The sequence below is a fragment of the Pagrus major genome, chromosome 24 (genome assembly GCF_040436345.1).
Source record: "Pagrus major chromosome 24, Pma_NU_1.0".
Taxonomy (NCBI): Eukaryota; Metazoa; Chordata; class Actinopteri; order Spariformes; family Sparidae; genus Pagrus; species Pagrus major.
The window spans coordinates 15,593,877-15,607,993 of NC_133238.1; the positions used below are offsets into that span (position 1 = coordinate 15,593,877).

The 14,117-nt window shown below is 42.8% G+C and overlaps 1 protein-coding gene across 1 annotated transcript; it reads right to left on the reverse strand.

Moving 5' to 3' along the window:
- Nucleotides 1–5,402: 5,402 nt before the first annotated feature.
- dusp27 (dual specificity phosphatase 27) lies at nt 5,403–13,233 on the reverse strand. The gene is made up of 5 exons (XM_073462598.1): nt 13,097–13,233; nt 12,260–12,378; nt 10,360–10,591; nt 10,055–10,272; nt 5,403–8,560 (listed from the first exon to the last, which is right to left on the reverse strand). The coding sequence occupies exons 1-5, from the start codon at nt 13,213–13,215 to the stop codon at nt 5,793–5,795; spliced, it is 3,456 nt and encodes a 1,151-aa protein (XP_073318699.1). The 5' UTR covers nt 13,216–13,233; the 3' UTR covers nt 5,403–5,792.
- Nucleotides 13,234–14,117: the final 884 nt, after the last annotated feature.

The window sequence follows — 14,117 nt, forward strand, 5'->3', positions numbered from 1 at the left end:
CTGAAGCTCTTACAGCAACAAATAACTTCAGGAGGTTTTAGAGCTGCAGCAGCTTTTTGCTCTCGTGCATATACGTTAAAGTTATGTGAGAGCCAGAGGCAGCTGAGCTCCTATGAAAGCAGCAAAATACTCATTAACACATTACCAACAACCATTACTGTAATCACAAATAATGCATTTCTTAATGTTATGAGTATTATTGATGTTAATGATACAAATAAGCTGAAAGAAACATGTTTAACCTGATCACCACACAGAGGAGGAGGATGTTATGGGAGCTCATTTCTGACAGTTAAAGACCAAAAATTATGAAAACTTTGATTAATTAAAAAAAATTCTCATGGTCAATGTCGTGACATGAAAACATTTTGACCTTTTAGCTCATAATTTTGACTTTTTCTTTCATAATTCTGATTTTATACATCATTATTATGACTTACTATTGGAATATTTCTTCATCAAGCTTAGTTATTGAGCTAGTTAGCTCAGTTAGCCGTGCAGCTCATGCTCAGGCTAGCTGGTTAGCATGCTAACATAACACATAGACACAATGACCCAAAACAGTCATTTCTTTATGTTGTGTTGATCATTTGTTAATTTTTTTCAGGTTTTCATCTAAAATCATATACAGGCTAATGCAGCTTTAAAGGAACAGTTCACCCTTTAAGGCTCACAGCTTCAGTTTTTTTTACAGTGCAGTATGAGCACACTTCAGAAACAGACAAACTCAGGAGCACTTTGAGATTCTGGTTACCTGTCTGTAGATCAGCTGTAATATCTCGACCGTCGTCCTCAGCCGCTTCACCTGGAGCAGGAAGTGATGCCAGCGACGCCTCAGCCTCCAGACTCTGCACCTCCACCTGTGTGTGATCCCTCAGGAGGAGACGAGCGTCCACAGTCTGCAGATTTGTGTCTATGGGAGGAGCAGCTTGGGTTGAAGCTGCCTCCGGCTCTTTGTCGCTGCTCGGTGATGTGAGACAAACGTCCTTGTTGTGTTTGTTGGCAGCGCCCGAGTCTTTCTCTTCATCTGCGACGACTCTGAGAGCTTCACTTCCTGTTTCTGCCTCATCATGACTCAGCGGTTCACACACTTCAGACTCCTGTGCACCTGATGAAGGTGCTGATTTCTGGGACTCTGATTGGATGAGCTGATTTATCAGCTCCTTGTTTGGTTCACACCTTTCTTCTTCTGCATTTTCTTCTCTGTCTCCTTCATCAATCTGTTCTTGTTCGTCTTTCTCTCCCTCCTTTTCTTCTTTGTCCTCCGTCTTTTCTGCTTCTCCATTAATCTTTTGCTCTTGTTCTTCTCTATCCGCCTCTTTTTTGTCTTTGTCCTCCATCTTTTCTTCATTTTCATTACTCTTTTCTTCTTTGTCCTCCAGCTTTTCTTTTTCTTCCTCCATCTTTTCCTCAGTCTCCTCTATCTTGTCTTCTTCCTCTAACTTGTCCTCCATCTTTTCTTCTTTGACCTCCATCTTTTCTTTTTCCTCTAACTCGGCTTCCATCTTTTCTTCTCTTTCCTCCATCTTTTCTTTTTCCTCTAACTTGTCCTCCATCTTTTCTTCTCCTTCCTCCATCTTTTCTTCTTTGTCCTCCATCTTTTCTTTTTCTTCCTCCATCTTTTCCTCAGTCTCCTCCATTTTGTCTTCTTCCTCTAACTTGTCCTCCATCTTTTCTTCTCTTTCCTCCACCTTTTTTTCTTTGATCTCCATCTTTTCTTTTTCTTCCTCCAACTTTTCTTCCATCTCCTCTGTACTTTCCTCGTTTTCCTCCAACTTGTCCTCTGTCTTTTCTTCTCTTTCATTACTCTTTCGTTCTTTGGTTGCTGCCTCATTTTCTACTTCGTCCTCCATCTTTTCTTTGTTGTCCTCCATCTTTTCTTCTTCACGCTCACTCTGTTGCTCTCGTTCTTCTTTATCTGCCTCCTTTTCTTCTTTCTCAACGGGACGTTCTTCATCTACCTCTTCCTCCTCCTTTTCTTTCTCTTTTCTTTCATCCTCTCTTCTCTTCCTCACAGTCTCCTTTTCTTCTTCTTCTTCTTCCTTCACCTCTGATTGTTCTTTTCTCTCTTCGTCCTCCTCTTCCTCAGGACTCTTCTCTATAACCTCCTTTTCTTCTTCTTCTTCTTCTTGAGTCTTCAGCTCCTCATCTCTCTCTCCATCTTTTGCTTCTTTCTCAGAGTCATCCTCTTCCTCCTTTTCTTCATCGGCACTTCCATCTTTTATAATCTCCTTTTCTTCTTTCCCCATCGCGTCTGTTTCCTCCTTGTTTATTTGTTCTTTATTCTCCATCTCTTCTTCATCCTGTCTTACAGTCACTTTCTCTTCTTCCTCAGTCTTGTCCTCTTCCTCCCTTTGTTCTTTCTCTCGCTCTTCATCCTCTTCTTCCACCTTTTCTTCTTCTATCTTTGCCTCTCCTTGCTCTTCTTCCACCTCCTTTTCCTCCACTTCCTCCTCCTCCACGTCTGCCTTTTCTTCTTTCTCACCTTCAGTCTCCTCCTCTTCATCCTCCACTTCCTCTTTTGTCCTTGTTTTCTCAATTTCAACATCTCCATCACTCGTACCTTCTTTCTGCACTTCTTCTTCGTCTTCTCCTTGTTGCAGCTCCTCATCCTCTTGCTTTCTGTCTTCCTCCATCGTTTCTTCTTCTGCCTTTTTGTCGTCTGCTTCTTGTCTCTGCTCGCCTGATTTAGTCCCTTCAGCCTCTCTTTTGCCTTCAGAGAACATCGGCTCCATCGTGTCCTCTAACGACAGAATATCTCCAAACAGCCCGACTGCCTGAATAACCCGCGACACTATCGAGTTTTCCTCCAGGTCCAGGCTGTCCAACATGTCTTCAGTCGTCCACCAGCTCGCCATGATGTTGGAAATGAGAGAAAACTGTTGTTGAGGAACGTGTTCACAACCACTCGTCCATGTTATGAAAGCATTCACACTCAGTCAGAAAGGATTTGATTAATGCCGACTGGCAGACACACAGCACACGTCGTTTCCCAATCCACAGTCTGGTGACCCGAAGGCCACGTTTTCAGCCTCGGGTTTGTAATACTTTAATCTGTCAGGTGTGAGCTGTCGCCTTCACTCCACTCTTAAAATTAAAGTGCACATTTTTGTTTTGTGGAAGAAGAAGTCAGAGTCTCACTGAAAGTAAAAGAAGCAGTATCATGTAAAAAATACTCTGTTGGGAGTGAAAGTCCTTGTTTTAAACGTATACTCATGTAAAGACATATCACCAGCGAAAGCCACTTAAAGTATTAAAAGTAAAAGTACTCATAATGAGATGATTAGCAGAGTTGGTCCGGCCCAGTAACGGGCCTGAATTATGGTCCAGAGGGGTCCAGAACCATGACACAGGCCTGTTAGGCAAGTTGCTTCCAAAATGTAATGCATTACATACTACTAGTTACTTTCATTTGAAAGTAACGAGAGTCTTTACAATATTACTGTCTGTGTACAGTAATCCATTACTGATTACACTACTGCTGTTTACTTTTCACAAAAAACTACAGTAGTAGTAATAACAACAATAAGCATCAACCTTTAAAAATAAACATATAAGAACAACAAAACAACCAACCAACCAACTTATCAACCAACCAGCAGACAAATAAACAAACCAACCAACAAAACAATCAACTATCCAACCAAAATTGTCATTCAGGAACATTGCTCCAGAGGTTGGACTGATCTGCTGAAGTGATAAAAATTGGTGAAAATGTAAATGGTTAAAAAAAAGTCAGACAGAAACAAGTCAAAATTGTTCTTAAAATGAAATAAGATATCAGCAACTATTTATTAACTGTTTGTTACAAAATAGCAGAATGTTATTATGAAATCATATCGGAGTTATTTGTGAAAACATCTTGAGGTCATTATTGTGATAATTTGAGGTTATTTTCATAGAAGTTTGATGAAAATGTTGCCTGATAATTACCAACTACCTCACTCTTCTTTCAGCTGAAGATCAACATTCCCGTAGTGGTTTATCCAGCCGTGGTATGTAAAGCTTCACAATAAGCTGCAGTGAGTGTTAAAGTCTCACATGTATGGGTGTTGTGTAAACAGGTACACAGCTATGTTAGTTATATAATTATTAGTTAGTCAAATCTCAACATATCAACAGCACTGCTGCCACTGTCCACTAGATGGTGGTGTAAGTTTTTATTAGAGCGACTTGGATTTGCACAAATCAACACAAACCGCCTGTTTCTGAGAACAAAACAGTCTTTCACAACCAAATTTAACAGAATTATGAGACACTTTTCCAGGAAACGCTCCTTTCGGCTTGTTTTACAGGACAAATAAAAGGAATTGTGATTTAAGATCTCTTCAGCTGCTGCATGCAGAAATATTGCACAAAACAAGTAAACACAAGTTGAACCATGGTTGGATCCAACTCTGCCTGGGTTTGCAATGCAGAAAAGAAGGAAAGATCAATTCAAATTTATCCTTAAACATCATATTCCAGCTCATTTCCTACATTACCCTATGATTTTATGTACTTTAGATATAATCTGAGCTGTAGACACACATCAAGGGCCTCCTGCCACTAGGGGCCCCAGACAGATGGGAAAAGAACATCAACTGCCTCCATGAATTATTCTTTAAAATAAATATATTTTAAATTATTTAAAACATTAAACAACAAACAAAATCTCCGGCTCTGATGTGCAGGAAACAGTTAACAGTGGCTTCGCTTACTCAAAAGTCAGTTTTCCATTTAAATATTTAAATCTGAACCAGTAAAGACACAAATTAATTGTAAAATGGACATACAACATATAAAATGTGTAATAAACATAACTATTATTTTCTTGTAAATATGTCTAATCTCTTGTCTGTATAGACAGTCAATCGATAATATAAAATATATACCTGTTTACCAAATATCAACAAGTATCATTAAAATGGTAGATTTATAATTAATTCACCTTTAGTTAATAGTTATTTCACCATTAACAAACAATGAAATGCTTTATCTACAATTATTTAAGCAATTTTTAAATGTCAAGTCATGTTTATAAACCTTTGTAAATGTTCATAAATACTGTGTAGTTCATCTTCAAACATTATATTATATGTATAATATATAATATTTTATTATATATTATCTATAAACATTATTTGAATGGTCAGTATAAAGGAAATACATTGCAGCTGTTTGTTAGCAGTTAAATAATTATTAACATAAGTTTAATATAAATCTACCATTTATAAATGATGCTTATTATAAAGTGTTATGACTTTATATAGACATGATTATAAATTGTAATAAAAACAATATAATATAATATAAATGTAAAAACACATTATTCTCCTGCAACATATTTAGCTCTTGGAGATATTTGCTTAAGTGATTATTTTCTCCATATATATGAAATAAGCAAACACGTCATCATTTTTCAGAACATTTATTGCAATAATAAAATAATATAACAGTACAAATGGGATTTGATTCATTTTTCAGGAGTTTCACGTCATCTTTTATGAAAATAGGCGTTAAATAATGTGTTAAAATCAATATTACATTCAACAATGGTGCAACCAAAACCTTAAACCTACTTTTATTTAAAGTCTTTATTAATAACGAGGCTCTAAACAATCATCCGTATAAAGCTTTTGATGCATGATGAGGCAAAAGTGCTTTTTCTCCCCACTGATACTGATAAAAACTGGCTTTGTTTCTCGATTATCGACATCTACGATTAAAAAAATGTGATATCTACCTTTACAAAAGATGTTACTTTTTATGAATTTATTCTCAACTCTTATTTTCTGCATCAGTAGTTTCCTCTAAGATTCGCTCCTGCTCTGTGATTTCGCCTCCTGCTGCGCCCTCCACGCCACCAGCACCTCGTCGTCTTCGGCCTCAGCGGCGGCCCGAGCTCTGATCCTCTGCCTGGTTTGGGCGATGAACGTCGCGATGTCATCCTCCTCCTCGTTGGCTTCCTCCCTCCTGCTCCTCCTCCCCTCCGTCTCGCTGCTTTCATATCGTGAATGATAAGCGGACTTTCTCTTCGTAGAGAGGTCGGCGTAGCTCTCAGTTGCCTCGTCCCTGTCGGCGTAAGCGCCGTACGATCTCCCTGCCCGGCTGTGGAACCCGTTGCAGGAATATTCAGCGTCTTCGCTCGTTAGATCCTCGTGCAACCTCGATCTGTATCTAGAGGTGACGCCGTAAGATTCCTCTTCTTCTTCATCAACAGCGTACGAGGCCCTGCGGCTTGAAAAGTCGAACTCGGAAGCGGAAGCATCAAGATCGTCGTAGGGATCCTCAGCTTCGGCTCCAGAGGCCGGTTTCCTCGGAGGAGGCCTGACGCTTTTCAGCCAGTCGTCGATGCTGGTGTCCTTATCTTTCTCCAAGGCAGGGTTGAGGTTCAGGCACCCAGAGAGGCCATAAGTCCTCGCTGGTTTCTCCTTTTTCTTTGTCTCCTCAAGAAACTCCTCCTCTTTCTTCTTCCTCTCCTCCTCCTCATCCTCGTCCTCCTTCGGTTTCTTTTTCTTGTAGAGGGTGCTGCGCTTGTTGTCTTCCAGGATCTTCTTCTTTTCATAAGTGGCCATCTTGCCCCTCATCTCGGACTTGATCTCCTTGTCCATGGCGTCCAGTTTACCCATGTCGACCTGGTCTTGGAAGAGGCTGAAAAGAGGCACGCTGGTGGTGGTGATCTTGTTCTTCCTTGAACCCAGGGTGGAGTCAAGGGTGGAGCCCAGAGCCGAGCCTCTTCCAGTGAGACCAGAGATGCTGCTCGACCCGCCACCTGAGAGGACTGACGCTGCCCTGCCACGACCCTGAGACAGGGCACTGGAATAGGAGGCGCCGCTCAACAAGGACGCTTTGTCATCGTCCATGCCGCGACCTGAAAACACGCTCGCTGCACCGCCATAGCTGAGCTCTGAACCAGCACGTGACGGAGGAGGCAGGCTCATCTCGCTTTGCTTCTGTTTGATCGTTTCGGAGACGACGTTAGCGATCCAGTTTTGGATGCTGGAGAGATTTACCATCGGTTCGCCTCCGGGACCCTGGACAGTAGGAACTGGGAGGATGGGAGGAACTGGAGGGTTGACTTGGACTGAAGATTGCGCTGATCTCATGCTGCGAGGCTGTGAAACTGAGGATATGACAGACGACCTGCCGCTCAGCATGGACATGTTGTCATCGTTGGCGACGCTCGGCACTCCATTCACTCCAGCTCCAGCCCAGAAGGCGGACAGAGGTATCGTCCCTCCGCTGACGCAGCTTTCGTTCTCCCAGCCACACATGGACTGACTCTCCTCTAAATTTTTCTTTGAACGCTCCAGGATCTCCTCACGTCTTTGCCTCCTTTTGATCGCTGCAGAGTCCTCGCCCCGACTCATCTCCAAAATCTCATCCTTGTTCTCCTCTCCAAAACGCTTCTGCTGCCTGAGCTTCCACGACTGATACGCCGTCAGGTTGACATCTTTGAATGCTGGCGTCTTCGCTTCTCCTTCGCCGTCACCACACTCTCCATCTCCGACAGAACTTTTCTCTCCGTCTTCTCGATCTTTCTTGTTCCAGCCGAACTGGATCCTCTTGATGCGCCAACGCTCCAGAGGCGTCATCTTCTCCTTGTTCTTCTGGCAGAAGTTGTACATGGAGGTGGTGTCAGAGAGGAGGCTCTCCATCTCATCATCAATGTTCTTTTTCTGTCCTTCGCCACCTTCTGTTGCGGTGCTCTCGCTGCCTTCGTCGTCCTGTTTCTTGCGGTAGCGAGTGGCAGCTTGTTCCTCAATCTCTCTCAAGCGCTGCTTCCAAAGATCAGAGTAACTCGTGCAGCTGGAGGTGGACATCGCGTCTGAGGGGGGACGTCTGTTGCGACGCTTCAGTCGCTCTTTCACAGCTCGGACGTCCTCGCTGGTGACACTGTCCACATCGGTGTCTTCCTTCGTCTTCTTTGGTCGACCCTCGGCGAGAGATTCTACATCCTCACCGTCGCTGTTCAGCTGCTTCTCCCACCAGTCATCGTCCTGATATTTCTCGTTCCTCCGCTGCCACTCGCGGATCATGCTGTCGAGACCGTCATCTTCGTCGCCATCTTCTCTGCGCTCCTGCTCGAGGAGAATCTCTTCCTGATTGTGGGCCGGTCCCTGATTGTCCCGTCGGTTCTGCGCTCCAATCACGCCGCTCTTGAGCGCCGCAGCAGCTGCTGAAGAGGCGATGCTGCTCATCACGCTTTGTCCATCCTCCTCCTCCTCCATCATGATGGACTGTGCTTTCACCCCAATCATACTCTGCTCTTCCTCTTTATCAGTATCATCATCATCATCATCTTCATCCCCGCCCTCGCCGAAGATGCGAGCACGTGCGCGTGCATCGATAACAGAGCACTGGCTGAGCGTATCATCATCGTCGTCGCGTTCCTCCATCAGGCTCTCGTTGAGCTCTCGCAGCTGCTTCAGGAAGCCTTCGTTGGGGTTGATGGGGCGCTTTTTCCTCATGGACGTCAGCGCCTCCATGATGGCCATGTGCTGGAAGATCATCAGGTAGGACGCCACCAGGACAGCAGAGCGACTGACGCCCATCATGGAAACCACAAGAACCTTTCCTGCAATGATAAACAAAACAGTGATTTTAGCCCGAGTGAGTCCAATAAAGGGATTTATAGTAATTTCATTAATTTACACAAACACATCAACAAATATTCAGAAGTCTGGAGACTTCAGACGTCATTATATAACTACGACCCTCGATCCCATTATTGTACCACTGATACCAGCAGTTAAACCATTTAAACTTTTATCTCATCATTTTTATAACCTTTTTTCTCATTATTATGACTTTGAATGTCATATCTAGTTTTTATCTCATATTTATGAGTTTTTATCTCATATTTATGACTTTTATCCTCGCAATATCATCAAAATGTATTTAAAAAAACCCTCATTAACTGTGTGTTTACAGCTACTTTAAAGTGTTAAAATCCATTTCTTAAATGTTTATAACCGGACGTTAAATGCTAAATATGGGGGTTTGAAGTAAAGTGATTAATTTAAATTGTCCGGCTCTTGTTGCAGTTGAAATATTCTCCGTAGTCAGGAAGCGAAACTCTCAATGAAAGTTAAAAATAAAATTAAATAAAAATGTACATTTGATTACATCATTAGTGAAAACATGTGGGAATGACTTAAATCTCATGATCGTCTGTTAGGAAAACAGTAAAAACAGTTGATTTGTGCTGATCAAATATAAATGACATGTGGCTTTAAGAATTTCATTACACAAGGCGATGAGACTCGCTGCTGATGCCCGCTGGCATCGCTTCATGAATCAGCTGCAGTTTGGATGAACGAGAGACGATCAACACTGCGACTGTTACATGATCTTCTTCCAGGAACACAGATTCACTCTGTGTGTCCATAAAACTCTTCTCAGAAACTGTGATGTTGTGTAAGTGCGGAGACGTTTTCCCGCGAGGAAGTGCGATGGTGTCTTTCTACTGTGTCGCCGTCGACCCCCGGGGGACATGTGGATGAAAAATGTGCTTTTAGCTCCGTAATGAAAGAGTTGTCCATTGTGTCTGTTTAGTCAACAGATAAATAACGACAGGGCAGAAACACCACAGGACACCAGAGTACACAAAGAAATCTCTCATTTCATAATTTTATGAGTTTTCTTAGAGATTGAGGTGGAAACTTACATCAGAAGAAATCAAGAATCATAATATTGGAATCGATGATCTAAAGCTTTCATCACGAGCCCAAAGTCAAATAACACAGAAGGTCCGCAGGTCTTTAAATTCAAAGAGGAAGTGCCCTCAAAAACTTTCATCGAACGCTTTTAGCTCAGCAGCTACAGTGAAGCTTTTCTGGGCTTCTGAAACTTAATTACAGCGGAGGAGCTTTATGGAGCCATTTTATTTTTTAAATTTTGGTTGTCTCCAGCTGCTTCAGCTGTTTCGGGTAATGCTACAACGCTGTGTTGCTGTGAAGCTCCAGAAATGTTTTGTGGACTACGAAACTTCTCCCCAAATGGAAGCTTTCTTTAACATAATGGAGACTAAACTCACTCATGAGGACCGACAACACAAAACGTTTCTCACCCTTGTGCGTCAGCAGAGCCTCGTCCAAGAATTCGGCGGTGGAACGAAAGTGAACGGAGATGTCGGCGTCGGGGAAGTCGTCCACCTCGATGCCCATGTACCGGATGTTCATGCCGGTGTAGAAAGACTCGCCCGTGTAGACGCCCGTGCCGTGGGCGGTGTTGAGGATGTGGGTGATGCCCATTCGCTTCAGACGAGCCTTGTTGACCGCCACAGATCTGAAGAAGAGACTCAAACGTAAACTGACAAGGAAGAGAAAACCTGTATAAACATGGTTTTCTTTACACATCGATGTCCAGACTCACTTCTCGGCTATGAAGATGTTGGGCCACACCTCGTCCACAGGGTTGATGGGAGCCTCCAGCCGGTCCTGCACCATGGCCCTCTGGATGTCCAGCACACAGGGGGTGTTGTAGGGGCTGCGGTCATCGATCATGTCCCTGACCCGGTTGTAGAGGTCTTCAACCATCAGCTGCTCGGCGGTTTCCAGCATGGACTCCGGGACGGACTCGGCACGCACGCTGCGAGGCGGCAGCTCTGAGGGGGGAAGCAGATCAACGATTATGATCGACTTGGAAAGATTTAGTTGCTGCTATCCGAGCTAGCGACCTTCACGCTGAAAATGGCATGTTACCCTAACCTGGCGGCTACAAGCTAGCAGCTATTAGACTTATTATATCAGACTTGGATCACAGCAGACGAGCTGTTTGGAGTCATTTGATGTTTTTATGGTTGTTTTTTCCATTTTAAATCAAGTCTCCAGCTGCTCAGTTGTTTCACTGTGAAGCTCCAGAAATGTTTTGTGGACTACGAGACTTCACCTGACTTTATATCATCAGGAGGAGATGATGACTGAATCTGACTTTTTGGGTGAACTGCTCCTTCAAACCCCACAAAGAAGAGCTCATCTTCCCTGGGTTACTCTCTGATATTAAAGCGGACTTTACAACAATCACTTCATTAATGCAGCTGTCACGGCCGTATCGTCCGCCCTGCGGATGAAACATACATCGTCCATTAAGCTGCTGTTAATGTAATGTGAGAGGAGAAGTGGGATACAGGAGCAGATCTTTGTCATACCAGCTCATTTCCTCAATCAGCACGACTCAAGAGCATCTCTGTCTGCGGTAATGAGCCGAGGGAATGAAATGCCGACTCTCAGTAATTGGAGATTATTCTGCCAAATTAGAGCCGTTGAATGTGGACTTAGAGCTCATTATTCCAAATGCTGAAGCGCTGAAGAGAAGTCTGGTCTCCGCTGAGTCGTCCATCAGGAGACATGAAGCCTCAACATTCTCAATTTCAGACAAAACTTATGTGACTTTAGAAAATTCAGTTTTCTTGCATCTGTTCATCAGTAGAGAGAAAATGAGCCGGTGAAGGTTTTACCCATCTAAACAAAACCTTCACAGCTTCTCCAGTGAAAGATCTGCTCCTTTCTTTCTTGGTCTGACGATCAGTTAAACAAATCAAACAGTTTGAGGACGGATCTGAGGGATATCTGACATTATATTCAACCTGTTAGAGAGTTATTAACTAATTGCTAATAAAAATAACAGCTGCAGATCTAGAATTTAGTCCAATTTCATTTTAAAGATCCCAAAATGGTTCAAGCCCGTCAACTAATGTCATTTAGCGGCAGTAAAATCAGTCAGATAACAGTCCAGACTCTCTCAGGAGAGTCTTTGATCAGGTGCCGACATCATTTTGTCCTTTTTTTTGTTGTTTTAGGAGTCACTGACAGTCGATCCAGTCAGCTGCTGAGGTACGAGGACGTGAGTCAGAGTTTTTAACAAACTTGATTCAAAACAATTTTTCATAGGAATAAACAACATACACACAAAACAAACAGACCTCGAGGCTGACGGACAGGGTCACAAGATGAAGACGTATCGCAGGAAATGCAACTAAACTCATGTGCTACTTAAGTGCAAATTGTATAATGAGTTACAATTAAGAAGCAGTGACCGAGGGGGGATTTTAGACTCCGTGCACACAAACACATCTCAGTGGTGTTTAAGTCCTTCCAGTTGAAGAATGTGGTTACAAAACGACCTATTAGACACAGCCTGATTAAATTAAAAGTATCTGAGAACAGCTACTTTCTCACAATGAACACAAAGACAAACATCTCAGCAGCAACGTTAAGAACATGAAGCTTCGAGAAAGCTGCAACCAACACAGGATCCTCTTCACCTGTCTCACCCTCGTTGATGATCTTCTTGGCGGCGATGGCCGACGAGAGGTGGATGGGCTCCATGAAGATGCTCGCAGCGTCCGAGCCTGAGATCATGGAGAACCTGGACTCTGACGCCATGGAGAAACTGAAAGAGAGAAGGAAGAACAGAAGAAAGAGAGACTTATCAGTTTTAAGCGAGAGACCACTGCTCCAGAAACCAGACATTGCTGCTCAGCAATAGACCACCTTACGAAGCGGCATTTCAACATTTCTAAGTGCCAAACCACTCAATATTTTAAACGAGATGGCCGCCAAGCGAGAGACCACTGTTCGAGAAAGCTTTATAACAAATATTAAGAGTGAAACCATTTAATTTTTTTAATGAAATAGCTGCCAAGCGAGATACCATTGTGCAAGACAGCTTGGAAAGATTTGCAAGAGTGAAACCACTGCATAAATTTAACAAGATGGCTGCCAAGCTAGATACCATTGCTCAAGACAATGTGTCAACACTCTAAAGTGTGAAACCACTGGACATTTTTAATAAGATGGCTGCCAACTGAGAGACGACTGTTTGAGACAGCTTTATAACAATCTTAAGAACGAAACCACTGGATAGTTTTAACAAGACAGCTTCCAAGTGAGAGTGAGATACCATTGCTCAAGACAAAGTGTTAATGCTCTTAAGTGTGAAACCAATGGATATTTGTAACAAAATGGCTGCCAAGTGAGAGACCACTGTTTTAGGGAGCTTTTCAACATGAGTAAGTATGAAACCACTGGATATTTCTAATGAGACGTCGGGACATTTAAACATGAATCTGGTGCGTTTGTGTCTGAAGCCTGTTCAGGTGGTCTCTGACCTGGGGGACGGACAGCGGAGGTAATGAGACTGGATTCCTTGGACGCTCCTCTCCTCCTCCTCCTCTCCGACAGGAACCGTCTGACCACCAGGCTCTCCGCTCTCATTGGTCGACGCCATGGCTCCCAAAGTCCTGCCTTCCTGCTGGGAGAAAGAAAATCACTTGCTGATGTCGGTGAAGGATTTACGATTGGTACTTTTGTAACATGTGGACAACAGAGCTCAATGTAATGCTGCCTATAATTAATATAATTTACACAGCAGGATATTAAAAAAAACGAGACTGAAGACAAAGAAAGAATCCAACAAGAGACAGTTCATCTGAATTCATGCGAAATATTTAAAAAAAATCTATCAAATTGTAGCTTTAGTAGGAGACAAAGAAGTGACAGGAAGTACAAAACAAACAAGTAAAAAACAGGTCTTACAGCAGAAATCTGGGATGCAACAGTTTAGAAATACGACCACGAGAAAGGAGAGAAATGCGTCACAGCTCAGTGAGTCACACTCAGACAGAAAAGCTTCCAGAATCTAAAGGTGATATCTAGAAAATCAATATGATCTAATAACCTGATGACGAGAGGAGGATTTAATGAAACGATGAGCTCCACATACTCTCACAGTGACCTTTTTATCCAAGCTTTGCACAGGAAGCTCAATTCTTTGAGCAAAATTTCGACAAAACGACAAGAAGTTGATCCAAAAACAAGTCGATAGTTTATAGTTTGACGTTCTGGAAATACAGTCCTCTGCTTTCTCTCTGGGCGTTAGCTGACAAGATATGCTAGCATGCTCATGCGTCGTTTGCTGAGTCTGTAAAAACCAACCACTTAAACATCTGATCCTTAGAAATACTCCGACACGTAAAACATCTTCACACTTTTTTCTCCTGTAGAGATCCAACAAGCTTTGGAGATGCTGGATGGCAAATGTCACGCTGACTGTTTCTCACTATTTGAGCTAAGCTAACCTGCTGTGAGAGCGGTATCAGACAGTATAAACTCAGATAAAAACAAGTCACT

Coding starts and splice junctions, on each gene's coding strand:
- dusp27 (XM_073462598.1), bottom strand. CDS start 13,215: ATGGCGTCGACCAATGAGAGCGGAGAGCCTGGTGGTCAGACGGTTCCT. Junction 12,379..13,096: donor CTCCGCTGTCCGTCCCCCAG/GTCAGAGACCAC, acceptor TCTCTCTTTCAG/TTTCTCCATGGCGTCAGAGT. Junction 8,561..10,054: donor GGCTCTGCTGACGCACAAGG/GTGAGAAACGTT, acceptor TTATCATTGCAG/GAAAGGTTCTTGTGGTTTCC.